The sequence below is a fragment of the Oncorhynchus masou genome, chromosome 13 (assembly GCF_036934945.1).
Source record: "Oncorhynchus masou masou isolate Uvic2021 chromosome 13, UVic_Omas_1.1, whole genome shotgun sequence".
Lineage (NCBI taxonomy): Eukaryota > Metazoa > Chordata > Actinopteri > Salmoniformes > Salmonidae > Oncorhynchus > Oncorhynchus masou.
In genome coordinates this window covers 26,397,281-26,413,290 of record NC_088224.1, presented here as the reverse complement: position 1 = coordinate 26,413,290, position 16,010 = coordinate 26,397,281, and the positions used below count along the sequence as shown (strand labels likewise).

General features: G+C 45.8%; 1 protein-coding gene across 1 annotated transcript in view; it reads right to left on the bottom strand.

Moving 5' to 3' along the window:
* The window catches only part of LOC135552018 (thrombospondin type-1 domain-containing protein 7A-like), a 174,417-nt gene that overhangs the window by 75,696 nt on the left and 82,711 nt on the right, over positions 1 to 16,010 (bottom strand). The window contains exons 4-5 of the mRNA XM_064983363.1: positions 11,394 to 11,572; positions 3,214 to 3,369 (exon numbers count right to left, since the gene is read on the bottom strand). Of these exons, the coding sequence (XP_064839435.1) occupies positions 3,214 to 3,369; positions 11,394 to 11,572 (335 nt within the window). The remainder of the gene's footprint in view (positions 1 to 3,213; positions 3,370 to 11,393; positions 11,573 to 16,010) is intronic.

Sequence of the window (16,010 nt, the reverse complement as noted above, 5' to 3'; positions counted from 1 at the left end):
ATGATAACCGTAATATAGCGTTTATTTATTTAACACGACAAGACCATTAAACCCCAGAAAATGACAGACATTAGAGAAACAGCTTCCCATAATGACTATTATTATACTCTCCTCATTAAGCCAGGCTTTTACCCAAAGTGACTCATGTACTAATGTATGCAGCAATCCATTAATACATTCATCGTTTTTGCTGTTCCAAATCCAAGAGCTTTCCCTTGTCTCTGATCAAGGACATGGAAGTGGTGATGGCTGGGACCCGGGAGGTGTGTGTGTGTGTGTGCGTGTGTGTGTGGTGTGTGTGCGTGCCTGCACCTACATGTGTGTGTGTTTGTATTATGTTAACCCCTGCCTGCCCAGCCTGAGGTCAGCCTGCCCCCAGCCTCAGGGCCTAATCTCCACTGCTGCTCCAACCTGATAAGAAAAGAGCATGGGGGAGCCAGCAGGATGATGGCTGACTCTCTCTTTCTTCTGATTATTTCTGATTCTTTCCTATCCCTTCCTGAACCCTCTACTTAATTAGGAGGGTCGGCTGGAGGAGAGAGGTGTGTTGTCAAGTGTCAGGGCTGAGGTGGAGAGTTTAACAGGGACAGGTGGGGGAAAGTGGGAAAAGAAGGTGGAGAGTTTAGGAAAGGTGAAGGGTGGTGGGGGTGGGGGTGTTAGAGAGGGGGGAATGGCTAGGATAGGGATCCAGACAGGTTTTTTTTATCTCATCTCTTCAGTGGGTCATATGATTGAGTGTAGTCTGGCCCAGGAGTGGGAAGGTCAACGGAGAGTCTCTGGAGCAACGAACCGCCCTTGCTGTCTCTGCCTGGCCGGTTCCTCTCTCCACTGGGATTCTCTGTCTCTAACCCTATTACAGGGGCTGAGTCACTGGCTTACTGGTGATCTTTCATGCCTTCCCTAGGAGGGGTGCGTCACTTGAGTGGGTTGAGTCACTGACGTGATTTTCCTGTCTGGGTTGGCGCCCCCCCTTGGGTTGTGCCGTGGTGGAGACCTTTGTGGGCTATACTTGGCCTTGTCTCAGGATGGTACGTTGGTGGTTGAAGATATTCCTCTAGTGGTGTGGGGGCTGTGCTTTGGCAAAGTAGGTGGGGTTATATCCTTCCTGTTTGGCCCTGTCCGGGGGTATCATTATTTGACCATGCTGGTCATTTATGAACATTTGAACATCTTGGCCATGTTCTGTTATAATCTCCACCCGGCACAGCCAGAAGAGGACTGGCCACCCCTCATAGCCTGGTTCCGCTCTAGGTTTCTTCCTAGGTTTTGGCCTTTCTAGGGAGTGTTTCCTAGCCACCGTGCTTCTACACCTGCATTTCTTGCTGTTTGGGGTTTTAGGCTGGGTTTCTGTACAGCACTTTGAGATATCAGCTGATGTAAGAAGGGCTATATAAATACTTTTGATTTGATTTGATCTAATATCACCACTGTCGGTCGAACCACAGTAAAGGACAGCAAGGTGAACAGATTGACTGAGGCCTTTCCACTTTGTCAGAGCCTGAGGGCTCTTTGCACAGACAAACATACTGATGGAAAAAGTGTAGGCTATAATTACAGTATTGGGTCACAACATCTCAAAGGCCATGGCTGAGACAAACGTATCTAAGACATCAGCCACTTTTTTGAAAACACATCTCCCATTAACTGTGCAGTATGTTACTAAAATCCATCAAATACTAGTAGATAGATACAATCACAGTGTGTGTGCAGACAGTCCATTTGGACAGCCAACAGAAAGAGTGACATACGTTGATTGAATGAATCCTGGGAGATCAGGGCATGTTGATGCTGCATGGAGCTCGTTGTCTCAGGGATAAAAGAAAGTGCCTGAAAATCGCCTGAGTCTGCTTCTCTCGACTAATGAGAGCCAGGGTGTACAAACACACGCACGTGTGCACGGACACAGACACGCACTCCAGTCAAGTTTGTGTGTGTACTGTATGACATGAGACACGAGACGAGCGTGTAGTGAAACGAGAGAGAGAGAGAGACGTGCGGTAAGAGTGAATCCATCATTAAGACACATGGGAGACAATTTCTAGGCGTCCCTTCCATTTGAGATGCTTCATTAGGATAGAGTCAATATGCATTAGTCACCATGGTGGAGGTGATGGAGGGACTGGGGCTCAGAGACTGCTGCTGCTGTTCTGTTCCTGTACCAGAGATAATTAAGGTCTGAGCCAGCCAGCCAACCAGCCAGCATGTCTGTGTGTGTGTGTGTGTGTGTGTGTGTGTGTGTGTGTGTGTGTGTGTGTGTGTGTGTGTGTGTGTGTGTGTGTGTGTGTGTGTGTGTGTGTGTGTGTGTGTGTGTGTGTGTTTGTGAGTCAGCCAGCATTTCAGCCCCTACTGATGGAATAGCACCAACTGTCACCCCCTTCCCGCTGTCTAACAAAAAGGGAGTAGAGACACCTGCACCCTCCCTATAGCATCCCCTCTCCACATCTCTGTCTTTCTCTGTCTTCTCTTTAACTCCTGTCAATATCAACATATTGCTTATAGTGTATACAGTACATAGGTGCTCTATATAGAAGCTGTGAGGTTTCAAACTTTTTAAAAACATATTTTTCTAATACAACTGCAACAGACCTTTTTGAAAAATGCAACAATGATTGCTTTCTCGCCTACATCCCACCGTTTTGAACAACGCTATATCTACAATTTATGTCGTGTTCCAGCGGCTTGCCAAGAGGATTAAGAAAATCAATATTGAGACTCAATACATTTTATAACTCAACATTTATCTGAATGCAACACAAATAAAGATGGATTCTAGAGTAGTGTTGCATACATGTACCAGACTGAACATAACTTAAGCTCTCCAATCATGTTATCAGTTTATTGTTACTGGTGAAGTGACTGATGGATGGATACAGGCTGAGGACAAAATTACAAGACCTGCTATTGACAGTGTAACCAATGCCTGTTTCATTTTTAAGATGGCTACCTATGTGATCGACCGGGTTCGAATCTGAGTCTCGATGAAAAAGATGCTCAACACCAGGGATATATCATCTTGGGTGCTGTATCACAGTCAGGAGTAATCAAAATAAATATGTGTTAATTTTCATCATTACTAAAGGTATAGCTATTGCTATTACTATGTTGCACCCAGTGCGTGGTGTTCCAATGCAATCATTTCAAAATGGCCGTCTATGTGACCGAATGGGTATCAAAGCCGAGGCATAACTGTCATTAGAGCTGTGCTCCACCCACCTTTCTTGGCAGCTGTGTCCAGGCAGTTCTCGAAGGTGCAGGGTCCCCAGGCACTCCAGGAGGACAGGTCACACTCCACGGGACAGGGGATGTGGCACAGCTGGGTGGTGTTGGGGGGCGGGCTGAGGCACAGGTCACCATCAACGGGCCTGGAGGCTTAAAACACAGATAGATACACAGAGACATGTCAGAACAGAGCAGGAGCTGTGGCATTACTGGGTCATGTTGGGATCAAGCCCAGGCATAGGTCACTGTTTATGAAAGTATGAAACCGCCCCCCTGATGTTCGAAAATCTAGGTAGTACAGTGTTATGCCTTTAAAGACTATCCACATACATTTAATATACTTTACACACTGAGTTCTATATTTTATTACTGTCACTGTGGATCAAACTATTTGACTTTTATCCTGGTTCTCTCCATCTGGGTCGTGGGATAAAACTTCAGGCTAATGGATGAAAATGAATCCTGAATCGTTTATTCCTGAACCAGTCAGGAATAAAACTCATACCAACTAAAACCCCACAGGGCAGTTTATAGTAATGAATATTCCAAGCCTCACGCTATCTCAAATGCATGATAACATTTGGCGAACAGTATGGCCTTTCATTTGTTCATCATCCTGCTGAATCCAGTCTAGTTTGAAACAACAAAGGCTTTTTTTCTCTCTCTATCCCCAAAAGCCAGATCAGGTTCACGGCCGGCCCAGTGCTGCTCAATGTATGACACACACACACACACACACACACACACGGTGGATAAAGCAATGAGCTGTAGGTGACCCTCTACAAGGTCGCTGCTCTGATGACTCATTCCCAACGCTCCATCACCATGCTGTGACTGAAGCCTGAGTCTGACTCATTCACATGCAAATTGCGTCCACTTGGCCAAAGGTGTGTCTATTTAATATCGTCTGTTAAAATGGGTGTGTGTGTGTGTGTGCGTACGTGTGTGCCTGTCACAGTGATTTTTTTTTCAATCTCTGCAGCTTACTAATCTATTTTAGTAATGATGAAATCCCTCTGGCAATGCTAGCTGAATAGATACAATTAAGGGGAGTAGGCAACATATACGTAAGCTTTAAAGTGTATTGAATGGATACTTACCTACGCCACTTTAGAAGGCTTACCTACGCCACTGTAGAAGACTTACCTACACCACTTTAGAAGACTTACCTACACCACTTTAGAAGACTTACCTACACCACTTTAGAAGGCTTACCTACGCCACTTTAGAAGGCTTACCTACGCCACTGTAGAAGACTTACCTACACCACTTTAGAAGGCTTATCTACGCCACTTTAGAAGGCTTACCTACGCCACTGTAGAAGGCTTACCTACACCACTTTAGAAGGCTTATCTACGCCACTTTAGAAGGCTTACCTACGCCACTGTAGAAGGCTTACCTACACCACTTTAGAAGGCTTATCTACGCCACTTTAGAAGGCTTACCTACGCCACTTTAGAAGGCATACCTACGCCACTTTAGAAGGCTTACCTACACCACTTTAGAAGGCTTATCTACACCACTTTAGAAGGCTTACCTACGCCACTTTAGAAGGCTTACCTACGCCACTTTAGAAGGCTTATCTACGCCACTTTAGAAGGCTTACCTACGCCACTTTAGAAGGCATACCTACGCCACTTTAGAAGGCTTACCTACACCACTTTAGAAGGCTTATCTACGCCACTTTAGAAGGCTTACCTACGCCACTTTAGAAGGCTTATCTACTCCACTTTAGAAGGCTTACCTACGCCACTTTAGAAGGCTTATCTACTCCACATTAGAAGGCTTACCTACGCCACTTTAGAAGGCTTACCTACGCCACTGTAGAAGACTTACCTACGCCACTTTAGAAGGCTTACCTACGCCACTTTAGAAGACTTACCTACGCCACTGTAGAGGGCATACCTACACCACTTTAGAAGACTTACCTACACCACTGTAGAAGGCTTACCTACGCCACTTTAGTAGGCTTACCTACGCCACTGCAGGTTTGCTTACCTACGCCATTGTAGAAGACTTACCTACACCACTGTAGAAGGCTTACTGACGCCACTTTAGAAGACTTACCTACGCCACTGTAGAAGACTTACCTACGCCACTTTAGAAGGCTTACCGATGCCACTTTAGAAGACTTACCTACGCCACTGTAGGAGACTTACCTACGCCACTGTAGAAGACATACCTACGCCACTGTAGAAGACTTATCTACGCCACTTTAGAAGGCTTACCTACGCCACTGTAGAAGGCTTACCTACGCCACTGTAGAAGGCTTATCTACGCCACTTTAGAAGGCTTACCTACGCCACTTTAGAAGGCTTACCTACGCCACTGTAGAAGACTTACCTACACCACTGTAGAAGACTTACCTACGCCACTTTAGAAGGCTTACCTACTCCACTGTAGAAGGCTTACCTACACCACTGTAGAAGACTTACCTACGCCACTTTAGAAGGCTTACCTACTCCACTGTAGAAGGCTTACCTACGCCACTTTAGAAGGCTTACCTACTCCACTGTAGAAGGCTTACCTACGCCACTGTAGAAGACTTACCTACACCACTTTAGAAGGCTTACCTACGCCACTGTAGAAGACTTACCTACGCCACTGTAGAAGACTTACCTACGCCACTGTAGAAGACTTACCTACGCCAATGGGGTAATAATAATAATTTGTGAGTGCTTATATTTGTCCTATTTCACACATGTACAAATGATGTTGCATCATTATTGTTTCCAGTCAGTATTGTTAACACCAGACACACAGACGCACATGTAACCATAATAGCAAAGGCTGATTAATGAACTCCTCCGTGCTGGGTGACCTTGGTTGAGGTGCCACATGGGTCTCTCGCTCTCTCCTGCCAGATGGTCACGTCTAGACTCTACCCTCCCTCCCTCACACACACACACACACACACACACACACACACACACACACACACACACACACACACACACACACACACACACACACACACACACACACACACACACACACACACACACACACACACCACACAGGGGTTCCTGGGGCCAAAATAGGACCTCCAAGCCCAGACAGACACCTGCGGCTCACCCCTCTCCTCCTTTCTCTGTCACCCCTTGTCATCAGCATCAATAACTGTACTTCCGGATGACATCACACAACCAGCCGTTCTACTGCTAGCTACAGAATGTCTCTAAGGGCCCTCTAATAAAGATCCATATTGATTTGAGCCAAACAGAACAGAGCTGGTTAGAACTGTGACCATCAAAGCCAATAACTACAGTAACATCAGATTCAGTGCCTCCCTGCACCCTCCCTTCCTCTTGCTCTCCATTCTTCCCCCTCTCTTTCTGTCTCCAGTAACTGGTAGTAGACAGATATTGAGACAGCTGCTTTTCCCTGTTGTCCATATCTGACCCCCCATAGAATAGTTTAATAAACCTGAGTCCTGAGTAGTCAAACATAAGCTGTGATATTATTGTATTGGCAGAAATATTAGTGTGTTTGTGTATTTGTGTGCGTGTGTGTGTGAGTGTGCATGTGTGGGGTTTGATTTTTTTTAAATGCCTCTTTTGCACACTTCATTTAAGCAACATTTTGGCAATCATAACATATGTTTGTTGAAGCCAGCTGTGATCCCCAGAATGATTGAAACAGTGAGTTTGGTGTCCAAATAAATCTTATTTCCTATGTAAATGGGACTGAGAATGCAAACACATACAGGAAAGTGACAAGCCTAAATTAATAATCACACGCACATGCGTACAAAACTATCCAGCCTCAGTCACTTCGCATAGGGAATAAGACAATCGTTGAAAGCAAAAAAACAAGATTACATCAGCTTAAATCAGACTGACATTTTAGCTCTCCATCCAGACGTCAGTGTCCGCAAGGAAACCCGCAATTACTGCCAGTGAGATGGAGATTTGTGAATAATGCTTTACAGATTCAGCAGTAAATTGCCCGAGATGAGAGAAAATCTGTGTAGATCCCTAAAATAACCCAGAACTGTGTATTTGATTTAAGTGTGTAATGTTTGGTTTGAAGACAGGGGAGATGATTGAGAAGGCGACCAGGAGAGGAGACTGGATAATGAGGAAGTGAATACCAGAAGTGAACAGGGGAGTTGTAATTGTGCCATAGAGCAAACAGGAAAGGTTGAAAGAAAGTATTTGTAACGGCAGGTGGGCTTTCTGTGCTTTCCTACCTCCAACTCTCCCTCTCTTTCTGTCCTTCTCCCACTCCCTCTCTGCAACTGTCACCATCACTTGTGTCACCTAGCAAACCCTGTCACTTCCAAATATAGGACGCTCACATGATTTGAAAAATTGCTAAAGTTGCGGTTAAAAATGTTTCTTTAGATGTCTGAATACACGACAGCAAAGTGCCTCCTCTGTCTGGCAGTCTGAGACCAGCTGAAATCATTTGAATAATATCTTTGAGCGGTGGCCAGTTGAGACCCCTGACCAGGTGGACTGTCTGGGAGTCAGTGTGGCAGCGCTGGATAAACATGGACTCGCTACCAGCTACCTTCACTTCCATAAACGCTAACTAACTAGTGCTACCGACTATACCCACACTCATATTCCATCTCTCTCTCCCTTCTCTCTCCTCGCTCCTTGCATTGTTCTCCTCCCTGCCTCGTTTCCTTCCTCTCCCTCCCTCCCTTGATCTTTCCCTTCCCACCCACTCATATTTACATATTCAGCCCGGCTCCAGAAGATATATGGAGTAAAGGCACCCTCATATCTCGTTCCACTTCACACATGGGTGCTAGTGTGTGTGTGTGTGTGTGTGTGTGTGTGTGTGTGTGTGTGTGTGTGTGTGTGTGTGTGTGTGTGTGTGTGTGTGTGTGTGTGTGTGTGTGTGTGTGTGTGTGTGTGTGTGTGTGTGTGTGTGTGTGCAGAGACGGAAAAGATTAGATGATTTTGGGTGTGAGCACAAGTCGAGTAATAACTCTGTGCTCAAACCTCCCCAGCTAAATTTCGCTGACAGTTTCGCTGTAGATCTCTATGGAGATCTACAGCAAGTTGACAAACTGTGACAAAACAATCAAACCATGTATTTCCACCTCGTGTAACATTTTTACAAAGTTTATTGGTGGCATTCAATGTTTAGCAGATTTTATAGTGGGTGCAGCGAAATGCTTGTGGTACTAGATCCTAACAGTGCAGTAAATGTCAAGAAAGTACACAAATAAGCAAAAAACTAAAAATGGAAAAATGTCATAATGAATCCAAGTAAAAACCTAAATAACATTATCAGTAATCCCAATGCAATCTATGTGTATGTACACCAACAGGATATAATAGGAATGATATGTACAGTGTGTGTAGATATATTACAGTAAACTACGTCAAGAATCCAGTATATCAATATGTGGTGTGCATAAACAGCGTAACAAAAAATGCAAAGTACAGTAGTAGACAAATTAGAATGAGCTACGTGAAGAATAGAGTATATTAATACACATAGGAAAAAGTATAAAAGAAACAGGAAGTGTCCAGTGTTTAATGACTATATATACTGAGTGTATAAAACATTCCTAATATTGAGTTGCACCCCCTTTGCCCTCAGAACAGCCTCAATACATCAGCGCATGGACTCTACAAGGTGTCGAAAGCGTTCCACAGGGATGCTGGTCTATGTTGACTCCAATGCTTCCCACAGATGTGTCAAGTTGGCTGGATGTCCTTTGAGTGGTGGACCATTCTTGATACACATTGGAAACTGTTGAGCGTGAAAAACCCAGCAGTTTTGCAGTTCTTGACATACTCAATCCAGTGTGCCTGGCATCTACTACAATACCCCGTTCAAAGACACTCAAACCAGTGCGCCTGGCACCTACTACCATACCCCGTTCAAAGACACTCAAACCAGTGCGTGCGCCTGGCACCTACTACCATACCCCGTTCAAAGACACTCAAACCAGTGCGCATGGCACCTACTACCATACCCCGTTCAAAGACTCTCAAACCAGTGCGTGCGCCTGGCACCTACTACCATACCCCGTTCAAAGACACTCAAACCAGTGCGCCTGGCACCTACTACCATACCCCGTTCAAAGACACTCAAACCAGTGCGCCTGGCACCTACTACCATACCCCGTTCAAAGACACTCAAACCAGTGCGCCTGGCACCTACTACCATACCCCATTCAAAGACACTCAAATCAGTGCGCCTGGCACCTACTACCATACCCCGTTCAAAGACACTCAAACCAGTGCGCCTGGCACCTACTACCATACCCCGTTCAAAGGCACTCAAACCAGTGCGCCTGGCACCTACTACCATACCCCGTTCAAAGACACTCAAACCAGTGCGCCTGGCACCTACCACCATACCCCGTTCAAAGACACTCAAACCAGTGTGCCTGGCACCTACTACCATACCCCGTTCAAAGACACTCAAACCAGTGTGCCTGGCACCTACTACCATACCCCGTTCAAAGACACTCAAACCAGTGCGCCTGGCACCTACCACCATACCCCGTTCAAAGACACTCAAACCAGTGCGCCTGGCACCTACTACCATACCCCGTTCAAATACATTCAAACCAGTGTGCCTGGCACCTACTACCATACCCCGTTCAAAGACACTCAAACCAGTGCGCCCGGCACCTACTACCATACCCCGTTCAAAGACACTCAAACCAGTGCGCCCGGCACCTACTACCATACCCCGTTCAAAGACACTCAAACCAGTGTGCCTGGCACCTACTACCATACCCCGTTCAAAGACACTCAAACCAGTGTGCCTGGCACCTACTACCATACCCCGTTCAAAGACACTTAACTCTTTCCCTTGCCCATTCACCCTCTGAATGACATACATACACAATCCATCCTTCTTTAACCTGTCTCCTCCCCTTCATCTACACTGATTCAAGTGGATTTAACAAGTGACATCAATAAGGGATAATAGCTTTCACCTAGATTTACCTGGTCAGTCTATGTCATGGAAAATTGTTTTGTACAGTTGATGGAGGATGGTGCAGTTGCCGTACCAGGCATTGATGCAGCCTAACAGAATGCTCTCAATGGTGCATCTGTAGAAATTTGTGAAGATCTTAGGGGCCAAGACATATTTCTTCAGCCGCCTAAGGCGCTGTTGTGACCACCTATGATGGGACCATTTCAGATCATCAGTGATGTGCACGTCGAGGAACTTGAAGCTTTTGACTCTCCCCACTGCGGCCCTGTTGATGTGGATGGGGGCGTGCTCTCTCTGCTGTCTCCTGTAGGCCACAATCAGCTCTTTTATTTTGTTTACATGGAGGGAGAGGTTATTTTCCAGGCACCACTCCGTCAGGGATCTCACCTCCTCCCTGTAGGCTGTCTCATCGTTATTGGTAATCAGGCCTACCACTGTTGTGTCATCAGCAAACTTGATGATTCAGTTGGAGTCGTGCGTGGCTACGCAGTCATGGGAAAAAGGTTTATAAATTACCGCCTGGTGTGTGTGCGCGCGTGTGTGTAACTTTACCAAGGGAGTGGGGACAATTTTAATACATTATCTGGGAACACAGACACTGCATTATCAGGGGATGGAGCGAGTTAATACTGCTGTTGCTGACTTTGTAGATATGCTGTCCTGTCACGTTGACATTTGTTAGCGGAATTCTGGCTGTGTACCAAATGGCACCATATTCCCTATATAGTGCACTACTTTTGACTATAACACTATAGGACTTGGTCAAAAGTAGTGCACTAAATAGGGAATAGGGTGCCATTTGGGATTGCTAGCACTTGTGTAAGGAACTGTTCTCACTCAGGGTACATTTTCTTTTGAGAATTTTTTTCTCAGGGTATGCACTATTTTTGCTTCTACCAAAGACCTCCAAATGTCTCCAAAGACCTCCAAATGTGGGAACACATTCCTCAACTCCATCCCTATTCTCTGCACCGTTCGTGCATGCATTTTGACTGCCCAGGATATCCCATTTCATTTCTTGCTATTGCGTAACGGCACGTTAGCACAGTTCATATACTCATTTCACATTCTTAGCAAAAGTGCTCAGTCTCCTGTGCACAAAGTGGAAGAGATGTGTACAATGGGACAAGGCAGCAGTATGAGAGGGAACTAAAGATACACAGTGGGTATGGGCTTTTTATAGACACACAATGAGTTATCAAAATGATAAGATTCCACATTGGGAATAAAGGACAGTTGCATGCTGGTCAGGTTACCTTCTTTGCTCTTGAGAGCGCTGGAAGCGGGGTCGACGCTGGTTGCCTGGACACAGTACACCTCACGGTTCTGGACTCCGCCTCCACACAGCCCCGTTAGGTTACCACGACGACGGTCCTGTTGGCTTAGCAACATGTCCACCCTGCACTCAGTCCATTCTGTTGTCTTCCAGTTGTACCTGCAGGGGAGAAAGAAGGGAGATTGATTTGATTCTATTTTTTTTTTTTTACATAACATAGATTGAAAATAATATGTACATGAATTAAATCATCAATTATGACAAAATGAAGTCATAGTTTGCCACCCAAAATGCCACCCTATTCCCTAGTGCACTACTTTCCTATGTGGCTCTGGCCAAAAGCAGTGCAACTACAGGAATTGGGGTGCCATTTCCGATGCAGCCATTCCCATTCTGTTCCTTATAAGGAAGATGATGGACAGAGGTCAGTGAGTATGAGTGGCGAGCAGAGCAATAAATTGTACACTGCATCAGTATTAACCGTGTTTTATACCTGTTGTGAATGAAGCAGATTGATTGAGAAGATGCCTGAAAGTCCTACAAGGTCACAGCTGGTTAAGCATCATTTAGATTGATAGCATCTTTAACTGACTGTTTCAAATGTATTATGTAAATAAGCTCCGGACAACAGAGCATCTAATGCAAATGGTACAAATAATAATAATGTCACAAATAAATAGGTGAAATGGTTTGAATGCCGTTGAAGAAGGGTGTGGTTTGTAAATGTAGCCTAAGTTTATCAAAGTACAGTGGTAGATACAGTGGGGCAAAAAAAGTATTTAGTCACCAATTGTGCAAGTTCTCCCACTTAAAAAGATGAGAGAGGCCTGTAATTTTCATCATAGGTACACTTCAACAATGACAGACAAAATGAGAAGAAAAAAATCCAGAAAATCACATTGTAGGATTTTTAAAGAATATATTTGCAAATTATGGTGGAAAATAAGTATTTGGTCACCTACAAACAAGCAAGATTTCTGGCTCTCACAGGCCTGTAACTTCTTCTTTAAGAGGCTCCTCTGTTCTCCACTCGTTACCTGTATTAATGGCACCTGTTTGAACTTGTTATCAGTATAAAAGACACCTGTCCACAACCTCAAACAGTCACACTCCAAACTCCACTATGGCCAAGACCAAAGAGCTGTCAAAGGACACCAGAAACGAAATTGTAGACCTGCACCAGGCTGGGAAGACTGAATCTGCAATAGGTAAGCAGCTTGGTTTGAAGAAATCAACTGTGGGAGCAATTATTTGGAAATGGAAGACATACAAGACCACTGATAATCTTCCTCAATCTGGGGCTCCACGCAAGATCTCACCCCGTGGGGTCAAAATGATCACAAGAACAGTGAGCAAAAATCCCTGAACCAGGTGTACAAAACATGAAGAACACCTTCCTAATATTGAGTTGCACCCCCTTTTGCCTTCAGAACAGCCTCAGTCCATCGGGGCATGGACTCCAACAACCCAGCAGAACTGAACAATTGAGGAGCAGGAACATTTTTTCCTGGAACATGACCGTCAATGGCCTGCACAGTCCCGAGACCTCAACCCACTACACAGAACGGGCTGTACAATCTGTACTGTACAATCTGTAACAACTGTGTGATGCCTTCACGTCAGCATGGACCAACATCACTGTAGACTGTTTTGTCACCTTGTAGAATTCCCCGAAGAACTCAGCCTGTTCTGGAGGGAGGGGGGGGGGGTCTGACACGGTACTACGGTAGATGGGTGAACCTGTTAAATTGGCCGGTGAGAGTATATTCACAGTGTACCTCACAATCCACAATTAATCTTGAATGTTCACAAAGACAACATCATGATCTAAATGTCCCTCAATGGACCTCAGTGGAAGGACTCAACTGCATTAAACTGGAACAGATCATATACCGGGGCGGCAGGGTAGCCTAGTGGTTAGAGCGTTGGACTCATAACCGGAAGGTTGCAAGTTCAAACCCCCGAGCTGACAAGGTACAAATCTGTCGTTCTGCCCCTGAACAGGCAGTTAACCCACTGTTCCCAGGCCGTCAAGAATTTGTTCTTAACTGACTTGCCTGGTTAAATAAAGGTAAAAAAAAAAAAAAATACCAAATCCAATCAATCAATCAAATGTTATTAGTCACATGCGCCGAATACAACATGTGTTAGACCTTACAGTGACATGCTTACTTACCAGCCCCTAACCAACAATGCAGTTTATTAAAAAAAGATGAATAAGAATAAGAAACAAAAGTAACAAGTGATTAAAGAGAAGCAGTAAAATAGCAATAGCGAGACTATACACAGGGGGCTACCGGTACAGAGTTTATGTGAGTGGACACCGGTTAGTTGAGGTAATATGTACATGTAGGTAGAGTTATTAAAGTGACTATGCATAGATGATAACAACAGAGAGTAGCAGCGGTGTAAAAGAGGGGGAGTGGGCAATGCAAATAGTCTGGGTGGCCATTTGATTTGATGTTCAGGAGTCATGTCTTTGGGGTAGAAGCTGTTTAGAAGCCTATTGAACCTAGACTTGGCACTCCGATACCACTTGCCGTGCGGTAGCAGAGAGAACACTCTATGACTAGGGCCTTCCTCTGAAACCACCTGGTATAGAGGTCCTGGATGGCAGGAAGCTTGGTCCCATGTACTGGGCCGTTTGCACTCACCCTCTGCAGAGCCTTGAGGTTGGAGGCCGAGCAGTTGTCAAACCAGGCAGGGATGCTACCTGTCAGGATGCTCTCGATGGTGCAGCTGTAGAACCTTTTGAGGATCTGTTGACCCATGCCAAATCTTTTCAGTCTCCTGAGGGGGAATAGGTTTTGTCGTGCCATCTTCATGACTGACTTGGTCTGCTTGGACCATGTTAGTTTGTTGGTGATGTGGACACCAAGGAACTTGAAACTCTCAACCTGCTCCACTACAGCCCCGTTGATGAGAATGGGGGCGTGCTCGGTCCTCTTTTTCCTCTAGTCCATAATCATATCCTTTGTCTTGATCACTTTGAAGGAGAGGAGGGAGAGGTAGTTGTCCTGGCACCAGGTCTCTGACCTCCTCCCTATTGGCTGTCTCATCGTTGTCGGTGATCAGGCCTACCACTGTTGTGTCATTGGCAACCACTGTTGTGTCATCGGCAAACTTAATGATGGTGTTGGAGTCGTGCCTGGCCATGCAGACATGAGTGAACAGGGAGTACAGGAGGGGACTGTGTTGAGGATCAGCGTGGCAGATGTGTTGTTACCTACCCTTACCACCTGGGGCTGCCTGTCAGGAAGTCCAGGATCCAGTTGCAGAGGGAGGTGTTTAGTCCCAGGGTCCTTAGCTTAGTGAAGAGCTATGAAAGCACTGTGGTGTTGAACGCTGAGCTGTAGTCAATGAACAGCATTGTCACATAGGTGTTCCATTTGTCCAGGTGGGAAAGGGCAGTGTGGAGTGCAATAGAGATTGCATCATCTGTGGATCTGTTAGGGCAGTATGCAAATTGGAATGGGTCTAGGGTTTCTGGGATAATGGTATAATGTGAGCCATGACCAGCCTTTCAAAGCTCTTCATGGCTTCAGACGTGAGTGCTACGGGTCGGGTTGTCATTTAGGCAGGTTACCTTAGTATTCTTGGGCACAGGGACTATGTTGGTCTGTTTAAAACATGTCGGTGATACAGACTCGGACAGGGAATGTTTGAAAATGTCAGTGAAGACACTTGCCAGTTGGTCAGCGCTTGCTCGCAGTACACGTCCTGGTAATCCGTCTGGCCCTGCGGCCTTGTGAATGTTGACCTGTTTAAAGGTCTTACTCACATTGGCTGCAGAGAGCGTGATCACGCAGTCTACCGGAACAGCTGGCGCTCTCATGAATGTAAAGAGCAATCCATTAAGACAGATTTGCACTCAGCATTTGATTCAAATCTCTAGGATCTGCTTCAAAAGAACTTGAAGGGTTCCTTAAAATTCTTTGGTGAGAATGTTACGTATTGTTTTTCAGTTCAAATCATCCCCAGGGTCCCAAAATGTCCGCCTTGCCTCTGTCTCCGTGGCAATAACGGAAATGATTTGAGGTCACCACCAATGAAAGGGCTCTATATTAATGAGTGGAGTGTCTCTTACTAGTCCCTGGCCATTGCCATGGTGTGGTTGTGGGACAACGAGGCACCTAGGAGTTGTGGTCCATAGCTAGGTCTGGTGGTCTCGGACTGACAGAGATGGGGACACGGCACATGACTGCATAGCGGGTGTGAAAGTGATGGTGTGTCAACATGCCCATCTGTGTGTGTGTGTGTGTGTGTGTGTGTGTGTGTGTGTGTGTGTGTGTGTGTGTGTGTGTGTGTGTGTGTGTGTGTGTGTGTGTGTGTGTGTGTGTGTGTGTGTGTGTGTGTGCGTGCATGTGTGCATGTGTGTGTGTCCGTGCGTGCATGTGTGTGTCCGTGCGTGCATGCATCTGTGCATGTGTGTCCGTGCGCGTGTGTGTGTGTGTGTGTGTGCATGCGTGCGTGTGCGCGTGCGTGTGTGTGTGTGTGTGTGCGTGCATGCGTGTGTGTGCGCGTGCGTGCGTGCGTGTGTGTGTGCATGCGTGTGTGTGTGTGTGCGTGTGTGTGCGCGTGCATGGCATGGGGATCA